Here is an 11,470-nt window from a genome sequence, read left to right as displayed (position 1 = left end):
CATTAATGAAACTGCATAGCAGTCCATGAGACTGTGCCGACTTTTCAGAGCACTCCGTGATCAGTTTTGTGTATCTTTTTGCATGTGTATACCCCCTCCCAAGTAGCTGGGACTGCAGGAGCTGTCTCTTATACACATCTAGATGTGTATAAGAGACAGCATTATGAGATCTGAAATCTCCCTACTAAGTTGGTAAGAACAGGTGTGTTTTTAATATGAAGTGATAATTTAGGGTAGTATTTTATAGCCATCATCTTAGCTTTTATTTGACTTTCTCTCATAGTTGGTATATGAATTCTTCTTGAGATTTTTGGAGAGCCCTGATTTCCAGCCTAGCATTGCAAAGCGATACATTGATCAGAAATTCGTACAACAGGTAAGGAACTCTTTTGTCTTAGATTCTCTTATATTCATCTTAGCAATGATTTATTAACTTATGATTAAAATAGAGTAGTCTTTCAAAACTTTAATGGTTTATTTTAATTTGACAGCACTTAATATTACTGCCAAACAATTAGAATAAAAGTGAAGTAGCTCTGAGAATATGAGTATTTTTATCAAGGGTAAGCGTCTAATGAAGTCAATCAGATTATCCTATTTAATCCTAAAGTATCATAGTTATTTTATAAATACCAGAAAAACAAGCCTTTCTGCAGTATCTAAGAAAATTTGGTATGACCATTCAATCCAAGGGAAATCTTTTGTTTTACATTTGTAAGTCTTTGAACTTGACATATATTTTAAGCATTGGGACTTTGAAATGACAGGGGAAAAAAGGAATAGAATCATTGTGAGGAATTTGGGCTTTAGGCTCCTTTCCTGTCATTAAGTATCAATTACCTTTCCCTTTTTCTTTCCTTTTTACACCTAAGCATCCCACCACCCAATTTCTAAACCACAGATAAAATGGAATCATTAAGAATATAAGGAGGTAAAGTTAATTGTGATGCCTTTTTTCTTTATATAAACTGGTTATTAGCTGTTATTTTTAGAACCTACATATTCACAATTTCTAAGAATATATTTTTATTTTCAAAACCTTTTCAAAAATTTAAAGGCCTCTTTTTTTTTTTTTTTTTTTGAGAGGGAGTCTTGCTCTGTTGCCCAGACTGGAGCGCAGTGGTGCAACCTCAGCTCACTTCATCCTCCACCTCCCAGGTTCAAGCAGTTCTCCTGCCTTAGCCTCCCAAGTAGCTGGAACTACAGGCACGCACCACGGGTATGCCCTGCTGATTTTTTTTTTTTTTTCTATTTCTAGTAGAGATGGGGTTTTACCATGTTGGCCAGGCTGGCTTGAACTCCTGGCCTCAAGGGATCCTCCCGCCTCAGCCTCCTAAAGTGCTGGGATTACAGGTGTGAGGCACTGTACTGGCCTAAAGGCCCCTTTTTAACTATATGGAATTGGCCGGCCCCAAAGAAAATTGTGAAGTAGACTAAGCCTTTCTAGGCCTGAGTATGCAGGCCTCTTTAGGAATTTGATGCTGAGGCCAGGATTAAAATCATTGCAAGGACCTTTCCTATCCTTCAGACTACTTTGTATGTGCCCTATGATAAAGATTCTACGAATGTGAGTTTGGTATGTTTAGAGCTCATTTTTGCTCATTCATAACTACCCTTGACCTCATATAAAGTGTTCTGAGCAGTTGCTGTGAAAGATTGATAAATGAAGAACATTGTCAGCCTAAAATATTTCCTTGAACCATTGAAGTAGCTATTCATAAACTATAAAGAAATATTAGGTGTGTATTAACAGTAACATATACATTTTAATCATGACTAAAATTAGATTAAATGGAGTTATGTTATTTTGGTAATTGTAAATGAACGCCTGTTTATTTCCTTGTGCAGCTCTTGCGTGGGATACAGTAGGGAGGTCTAGTAATGCCATATGAAATTGTATTTAATACAGTAACAGGTTGAGGGGAACAGTTGCCTTAGTGTTTTGTTAGTCTAGAGCTTGAGGTGTTTAGGCTGCTGTATTATTTTGTGGTGTGAGGGCAGCAAGAATAAAACTGGTGGAGCAGGATCTATTTCTACCTTCTACTTTAAATGTTTGAATTATCTGAGAAGCTAGGGCCCAGTAATTGCTTTTAGCAGTTTATATGGCTGTTTCTCTCTTGTTGCCCAGGCTGGAGTGCAGTGGCTGGATCTTGGCTCACTGCAACCTCTGCCTCCCAGGTTCAAGCGATTCTCCTGACTGAGCCTCCCAAGTAGCTGGGACTGCAGGTGTGCCGACATGCCTGGCTAATTTTTGTTTGTACTTTTAGTAGAGACAGGGTTTCACTATGTTGGTCAGGCTGGTATCAAATACCTGACCTCAAGTGATCTGCCCGCCTTGGCCTCTCAAAGTGCTGGGATTACAGTTGAGAGCCACTTTGCCTGACTGCCATTTTTAATTAGAATAATTTGATCTGAACTTATTAGGTATAGTAACAAAAATTCTCATATTCCATAGATATTTTTTGCTGGAGTCTCATGAGGGCCTCAACAGCCTAGCAAACAAAGAATGGAAACTATAAGTATGTCAGTTGTTTTGGGAGATATAAATATGACTTAAGTCATCCACTGTGGTTTCAGATGCATGTGTTAGCAATTATATATAATTCAAAACAAAATGGAATAAGAACTTCTGATGAGGTTTAGAGCTTGCTATCTTTATTGTAATTATAAACACGAAAGTTCAGAACATAAAATTCCTTGACAGCTTTACAGATACTTGTACTCTAAAGAGAGTATTTTATATTTTTCTAAGAAAATCCAATGTTTAAAATATAATATTGGTTTTTTTGACAGAAGAAATTAAGTTTCTTTACCATTGTAAATGGAAATTTGAGATTTTGACTTTAACTTTTTCTAAAGTCTCTTCTCTCAGGTTTTGCTGAAAAGTTGTGCAGACTATAGGAGTGCGCTGATTGGGCCAGTTGAGGTATAGGAGAGTGCTGATTGTGGAACTGGTTTAAAATTTTTTAGCTATTTGCTAAGCTGAAAAAGCTATGGACTGGTCATAGTGGCTCACGCCTATAATCCTGGCACTTTGGGATGCTGAGGAGGGCGGATTGCTTGAACTTAGGAGTTTGAGACCAGCCTGGGCAACATGGTGAAACCCCATCTCTACCAAAATATATAAATTAGCTGGGCGTGGTGGCATGCGTCTGTAGTCCCAGCTAGTTGGGAGACTGAGGCAGGAGGATCTCTTGACCCCAGGAGGTCGAGGCTGCAGTGAGTTGTGATTGCATCACTACCCTCCAGTCTGGGCTACAGAGCAAAACTCTGTCTTTAAAAAAAAAAAAAAAATTGGCCTCATCTTTTATTCTAGTGTTATTTTATATCTGATTTCTATTCTATTAGTATGTATCTGCCAATATTTTATCCTAATAACTGAACGTTAATTTTTCAACTGTTAGCATGGTAACTATCTTGAATTTATTGTAAATTCACAAAAAGTAGTCTTAGTATGTGTACATCTTTCTATTAAACTAGAAATATACATTTACACATGGATTTTTTTAAACTATTTGATGACTTGCAATCTAAAAACTTAAAAGATTTTCCATGTAGTTTTGACTTTCAAAAAGCATTAAATATCCCAAATTTTAACACTCCAAAATTGTGAGCCTGTTTAGTATTCAAGAGTAGGATGGAATTTTAAAATCAGTGGGAAGGTAAAGAAAAATCCACTTTTTGAAATATTTATATTTATTGTAAATGTCATATTTTGAAGTGAAATAAGTGAGAAGAAATATTCCCTAAGCTTTTCCTCAACTTCATTACTTAGCAAGAATAAAGTCAGTGTGGTAAGGCAGAACTCTAAAAAATTTTTAAAAGATGTCATGGATAATCTTTCAAATCAAAATTAGAATAAAGCTTTAGCTCAATTATTTTTTAAAAGTAATTTCTCAGATTTCTTTTAAAGCTCCTGGAGCTCTTTGATAGTGAAGATCCCAGAGAACGTGACTTCCTGAAGACTGTTCTGCACCGAATTTATGGGAAATTTCTTGGATTAAGAGCATTCATCAGAAAACAAATTAACAACATTTTCCTCAGGTAAATTAATCATTTATTGTATATTGCACTTCTTCCTCCTACATATCTTCTTGTATTCAAGTTGTCTTTGTTTTTTGAGACAGGGTCTTACTCTGTCATCCAGGCTGGAGTGCAGTGGTGAGAACATAGCTCATTGTAGCCCCCATCTCCCAGACGCAAGCAATCTTCCTCTCTCAGCCTGCCAAGTAGTGGGACGACAGGTGTGCACCACCATGCCTGGCTAATTTTTTTGACTTTTAGTAGAGACAAGGTCTGTATACTATGTTGCCCAGGCTGGTCTTGAACTCCTGGCCTTAAGTGATCTGCCCGCCTTGGCCTCTCAAAGTGCTGGGATTACAGTTGAGAGCCACTTTGCCTGACTGCCATTTTTAATTAGAATAATTTGATCTGAACTTATTAGGTATAGTAACAAAAATTCTCATATTCCATAGATATTTTTTGCTGGAGTCTCATGAGGGCCTCAACAGCCTAGCAAACAAAGAATGGAAACTATAAGTATGTCAGTTGTTTTGGGAGATATAAATATGACTTAAGTCATCCACTGTGGTTTCAGATGCATGTGTTAGCAATTATATATAATTCAAAACAAAATGGAATAAGAACTTCTGATGAGGTTTAGAGCTTGCTATCTTTATTGTAATTATAAACACGAAAGTTCAGAACATAAAATTCCTTGACAGCTTTACAGATACTTGTACTCTAAAGAGAGTATTTTATATTTTTCTAAGAAAATCCAATGTTTAAAATATAATATTGGTTTTTTTGACAGAAGAAATTAAGTTTCTTTACCATTGTAAATGGAAATTTGAGATTTTGACTTTAACTTTTTCTAAAGTCTCTTCTCTCAGGTTTTGCTGAAAAGTTGTGCAGACTATAGGAGTGCGCTGATTGGGCCAGTTGAGGTATAGGAGAGTGCTGATTGTGGAACTGGTTTAAAATTTTTTAGCTATTTGCTAAGCTGAAAAAGCTATGGACTGGTCATAGTGGCTCACGCCTATAATCCTGGCACTTTGGGATGCTGAGGAGGGCGGATTGCTTGAACTTAGGAGTTTGAGACCAGCCTGGGCAACATGGTGAAACCCCATCTCTACCAAAATATATAAATTAGCTGGGCGTGGTGGCATGCGTCTGTAGTCCCAGCTAGTTGGGAGACTGAGGCAGGAGGATCTCTTGACCCCAGGAGGTCGAGGCTGCAGTGAGTTGTGATTGCATCACTACCCTCCAGTCTGGGCTACAGAGCAAAACTCTGTCTTTAAAAAAAAAAAAAAAATTGGCCTCATCTTTTATTCTAGTGTTATTTTATATCTGATTTCTATTCTATTAGTATGTATCTGCCAATATTTTATCCTAATAACTGAACGTTAATTTTTCAACTGTTAGCATGGTAACTATCTTGAATTTATTGTAAATTCACAAAAAGTAGTCTTAGTATGTGTACATCTTTCTATTAAACTAGAAATATACATTTACACATGGATTTTTTTAAACTATTTGATGACTTGCAATCTAAAAACTTAAAAGATTTTCCATGTAGTTTTGACTTTCAAAAAGCATTAAATATCCCAAATTTTAACACTCCAAAATTGTGAGCCTGTTTAGTATTCAAGAGTAGGATGGAATTTTAAAATCAGTGGGAAGGTAAAGAAAAATCCACTTTTTGAAATATTTATATTTATTGTAAATGTCATATTTTGAAGTGAAATAAGTGAGAAGAAATATTCCCTAAGCTTTTCCTCAACTTCATTACTTAGCAAGAATAAAGTCAGTGTGGTAAGGCAGAACTCTAAAAAATTTTTAAAAGATGTCATGGATAATCTTTCAAATCAAAATTAGAATAAAGCTTTAGCTCAATTATTTTTTAAAAGTAATTTCTCAGATTTCTTTTAAAGCTCCTGGAGCTCTTTGATAGTGAAGATCCCAGAGAACGTGACTTCCTGAAGACTGTTCTGCACCGAATTTATGGGAAATTTCTTGGATTAAGAGCATTCATCAGAAAACAAATTAACAACATTTTCCTCAGGTAAATTAATCATTTATTGTATATTGCACTTCTTCCTCCTACATATCTTCTTGTATTCAAGTTGTCTTTGTTTTTTGAGACAGGGTCTTACTCTGTCATCCAGGCTGGAGTGCAGTGGTGAGAACATAGCTCATTGTAGCCCCCATCTCCCAGACGCAAGCAATCTTTCTCTCTCAGCCTGCCAAGTAGTGGGATGACAGGTGTGCACCACCATGCCTGGCTAATTTTTTTGACTTTTAGTAGAGACAAGGTCTGTATACTATGTTGCCCAGGCTGGTCTTGAACTCCTGAACTCAAGCAATCCTCTTATGTGGGGCCTATCATTTGCTCGTAGTCATCCCTCAGTATCTGTGAGGGACTGATTCCAAGGCCCCTGCTAATACTAAAATCCAAAGTCCCTTATATAAAATGGCATAGTATTTGCATATAACGTCCACACATCCTCCTGTATACTTTATCTCTCGATTACTTATAATAATACAGTGTGAATGCTATGCAAATATATGTTATTCTATATTTTAAATTTGTATTTATTTTTTAAAAATATTTTTGATCTGTAGTTGATTGAATGCACGGATATGGAACCTGTGGATACAGAGAGCCAAGTGTACTTTATAAATATTAATCTGTTAAGTAGTTGCTTCAGATCAGGAGATTTCATAACAACACCCACATTTAAGGTTTGGTTTGTTTTAATTAATTGAAGATCTGGCAAAATTTGGTTACTATTCCCACATTGCAACAATTAGAGATGAGTAATACCTGCCTTCTCTAGAGTGAGTATCCTTCTCCAGTTCTCTGTCATCACTTCCTAAGCCCATTTCAAATATCTACCCTATTCTATTTATGTCTCCCTGCTTTAAAGGCAACCCTAATCTTGGAAAGCTATGCAGCCCATATAGTTAGAGGTTTAAAGAAATTCTGATTAAAAATGGCTTTATTACATATGGGCCTTTTTCTCTTGGATTTCCCTATAATTAGAGGTTTCTTATTTTAAAAAGTATTTCTTTGAGAAAACTTATCTTTCTTATAAATTAAGTTGAATATTCCAGGTGAAATGACAATCTGTTATCTTCACATATGGCAAGTTTTGGCAAAGGCATATGTAGTTCATTAGGAAACAGATCTTCTTTTGTAAGACTGATATGAATTAATTGGTTTGGGGCAAAAGAGCTGATAAGACCCAAAACATGCTTGTGTGTTTCTAATAGCTGTCCTTTGGATTGATTTCTTCACCCTCCTGCCTGTTTCTCTTAGTTTTCTGAAGTTTGATTTTGATTACATCTGTCTTTATTTTAAATTCAGGTTTATATATGAAACAGAACATTTCAATGGTGTTGCTGAACTTCTTGAAATATTAGGAAGGTAGGTCAGGTTTTTTTGTTCTAAGAAGTAACTTTGAATGTTTTATGTATTAAAATCTTAGCTGGGGTTGGAGAAATTATGTCATATTTTAGAGTTTAAATGTAGAGCCCATAGTTTCTCAACTGAAGTTTTTTTGTTTTGTTTTGTTTTGTTTTGTTTGAGTTGGAGTTTCACTCTTGTTGCCCAGGCTGGAGTGCAATGGCGCGATCTCGGCTCACTGCGACCTCTGCCTCCCGGGTTCAAGCAATTCTCCAGCCTCAGCCTCCTGAGTAGCCGGGATTACATGTGCCTGCCACCACGCCCAGCTAATTTTTGTATTTTTATTTTTAGTAGAGATGGAATTTCACCATGTTGGCCAGGCTGGTCTTGAACTCCTGACCTCAGGCAGTCCACCCACCTCAGCCTCCCACAGTGCTGGGATTACAGGCGTGAGCCACCACGCCCAGCCTCAACTGAATTCTTATTACCTTTTGCCATAACACTTTGCCTTCTTTATTCACTACGTATTAGTATTAAGAGAATTTTAGACCCTTCTGTTACTATTTAGAGAACGATTTTAGTTTCCTTTATTAATAGTAGAAAATGACTGTGGAGAGAACTACTTCTTAATTTCAGATTATCCAACAAAGTAAGAAAAACTACCCATTTACTTCAGAAAATATTGAACGTTCTAACAATATTATGATACTCTCCTGGGGCCTTGGGGGGAAAAATAAAGGCAACAACGCATAAAGTGACAGGTTTGATAGAAAATAAAGATAGAACTTACTTGGGAATTAACTGACAGTCCTAATTTTCTTTTGGAATCATCAAATGACTTAGAGGAACAGACTTCATAGTAATAGTCTTCCTAAAGTAGTTTGAAGATGAACGGTCATACAACACCAGGATTGAAACAGAGCACTGTTCCTTATGTACTCATGGATATGACAGCTTTTAGAAACAAAGTAGTAACTACTTAACCCTTCCCCTGCCTTTTTTTCCCTCCAGTATTATCAATGGCTTTGCATTGCCACTGAAAGCAGAACATAAACAATTTCTAATGAAGGTTCTTATTCCTATGCATACTGCAAAAGGATTAGCTTTGTTTCATGCTCAGGTAAGTTTCAGAAAAATTTCAAATGAAATGAATATTATTTCAAAGGCAAATATAAAGGCAGAGAAATTGAGAAATATTGAGATGACAGTTTTAAGTATAAGCAATTTGCTTACAAAATTACCCAAAGCAAATTTTTGTTATCATTTTAAAATATTTAGTTGTTAAGACCAATTATTTAATTTCTATATCTACACTTACACTTTAAGTGTAAGATACACACTTTCCTCATATTTTAGTCCAGGCCTTGACCTAATATGTGACTTCCAATAAATCCCACATATCTACAGAATGTTTCTTTCAGCTGCAATAACCTAGACCTAGTTAGAGAGATTTTGGTCTCTTCTATTAATATTTAGAGAATAATATATCAGCATAGGTGTATATGTAGAAACATGCTGAAAAACTAAATTGTTAGCTCTAGTCTTACTTCAGTTAACTTTATAGTCAGAAATTACTGCAAAAAATCTTTTTTAAACTTGAAGTTACTTTCAAGGCTAAAAAGTTACACAATTGTGAGTATAGTTTCATGACTGAGGTATTTCACAATTTCATTCACAATTGTGAGTATATTTTTATATATCAAAATAATTTATCAAAATGAGGTAGTCTAAAAAATATTGGCTAAATATAAAAAAATCCTACATTATTAAATGTTATCTCACTCAGTAATATTTATAAACTGTCCCTTACCTTTTAGCTAGCATATTGTGTCGTACAGTTCCTGGAGAAAGATACAACACTAACAGAACCAGTAAGTGTTCTATGTATTTTCATGTTTTTGTTCTGCATTAATAGCATTTCATTGTAGCTTTCTTTTTATAGCCTTTATAGTTATTAAGTAAAATAATGTACCTTAAGCTAAAATCATTTAGAAGAAGAAATGTGAGATTAATCTGCATTCAAAGAAGGGGTTAGGAGGGGAGAGTTCTCATGGTTATATGTCTTGAATAACCAAAATATAGACTACTATTAATACGTAGTAGTTAAGATGTACAATGATAGGATCAGATGACCATAGTGAAATTTTATATGCATACTGTCTTCACCAATAATCTTTTAAATCTTCATTCACCTTCTGGAATTAAAGCATACTTCAAGGGTCCCAAAACTACTACTCCCTTGAATTTTGTTTTGTTTTTAATAATAGAATTTTTGCCACTCATTAACGATAAACCACTTGATAGGGATAGAAAACATTTCCTTGCTTTTGGTGATTTAAGATGTAATCTTGGAATAAAAGTTGTTTATGAACCAGCAAGGCAACTTAGTCTTTTAATTCTACTGTTATTTGCCTCTAGAATGAAAATTCAGGAGAGAGTGAAAACATAATTAGTTATGAAAATTTACTGAGGATTCAAGAAAAACAAAAGATGAAGTAGGGGGAAACAGAAAAGTATAAAAGCATAGAAAACTTTTTAACCTTGGTGAAGTATAAGTATTTTGAGAGAATGCTTTCTAGGCATGTTAAATCTAAATATTTACCTAGTATTAGGTTGGTGCTTTTAAAAGATTTAAAAGTAATGGCAAAAGCCACAATCACTTTAGCAGCAGCCTAATGAATATTTAGTAAATAGCAAAGGGTTTGAAGGATTAAAACTAAAATATATATGTATTTTTACTATATTATGAGCCTTCTCAGGCTATCCCTAGGGATGCTTGAAAAAATTATATATTTAGTATTCTCCCTTTCACTTGAACTTTGTGTAATGGAACAAAAGACATTTTTCTACTCCTTAATTTTTTTAGTTTTTTTTACTTCTAGATTTACAGTGTTTTCTAGAAACCGCTGTAAACAGTTTTGTTTTTTTTTTTTTTTTAGACGGAGTCTCGCTCTGTCACTTAGGCTGGAGTGCAGTGGTGTGATCTCGGCTCACCGCAAGCTCCACCTCCTGGGTTCACTCCATTCTCCTGCCTCAGCCTCCCAAGTAGCTGGGACTACAGGCACCCGTCACCACACCCAGCTAATTTTTTGTATTTTTAGTAGAGACGGGGTTTCACTGTGTTAGCCAGGATGGTCTCCATCTCCTGACCTCGTGATCCGCCCACCTCAGCCTCCCAAAGTGCTGGGATTACAGGCATGAGCCACCACGCCCAGCTAGCTGTAAACAGTTTTTAAAGACAATTCAGGAGAATTAAAAACCATATATTTACAAATGAAACCACATAAACCTCTGAAGTTGATTAAAACTTGGCTGGGTGTGCAGTGGCTCACAACTGTAATCCCAGCACTTTGGAAGGCTGAGGCAGGCAGATAACTTGAGGCCAGGAGTTTGAGACCAGCCTGGCCAACATGGTGAAACCTTGTCTCTAGTTAAAATACAAAAATTAGCTGGGCATGGTGGCGTGGGCCTACAGTCCCAGCTACTCAGATAGTGAGGGCACAAGAATTGCTTGAATCCAGGAGGCGTAGGTTGCAGTGATCTGAGCTCATACCAGTGTGCTCCAGCCTGGGCATCAGAGTGAGACTGTCTTAAAAAAAAAAAAAAAAAAAGAAAAAAGTAAAACCTTAATACAAATCCATGATAACTCCCATTAGAATTGAGAAAAAGAAAACCCATAATAACACATATTGAAGTGTCATGGTTCATGCTTGGTAAATAGTATACAAATAAAATTTTAATTAATTTGGGGTGGACAAGTAAGACAGGTGATTTATTTTTAAAGAATGGAAGATAGAGGCTGGGCACAGTGGTTCATGCCTGTAATCCCAGCACTTTGGGAGGCTGAGGCAGGTGGATCACCTGAGGTCATGGGTTCAAAATCAGCCTGACCAACATGGTGAAACCCCATTTCTACTTAAAAAAAAAAAATTAGCTGGGCGTGGTGGTGTGTGCCTGTAATCCCAGCTACTAGGGAGGCTGAGGCACAGGAATCATTTGAACCCTGGAGGCGGAGGTTGCAGTGAGCCAAGATTGCACCAAAAAAAAACACAAAAGCACTTG

General features: G+C 36.1%; 1 protein-coding gene across 1 annotated transcript in view; it reads left to right on the top strand.

The window, feature by feature from the left end:
* The window catches only part of PPP2R5A (protein phosphatase 2, regulatory subunit B', alpha), a 76,309-nt gene that overhangs the window by 54,516 nt on the left and 10,323 nt on the right, over positions 1-11,470 (top strand). Inside the window, exons 4-8 of the mRNA XM_011975780.1 lie at positions 284-376; positions 3,914-4,044; positions 7,370-7,429; positions 8,420-8,528; positions 9,226-9,279. Of these exons, the coding sequence (XP_011831170.1) occupies positions 284-376; positions 3,914-4,044; positions 7,370-7,429; positions 8,420-8,528; positions 9,226-9,279 (447 nt within the window). The remainder of the gene's footprint in view (positions 1-283; positions 377-3,913; positions 4,045-7,369; positions 7,430-8,419; positions 8,529-9,225; positions 9,280-11,470) is intronic.

Source organism: Mandrillus leucophaeus, unplaced genomic scaffold (assembly GCF_000951045.1).
Source record: "Mandrillus leucophaeus isolate KB7577 unplaced genomic scaffold, Mleu.le_1.0 Scaffold159, whole genome shotgun sequence".
NCBI lineage: Eukaryota > Metazoa > Chordata > Mammalia > Primates > Cercopithecidae > Mandrillus > Mandrillus leucophaeus.
This window is presented reverse-complemented; position numbering and strand designations above follow the sequence as displayed.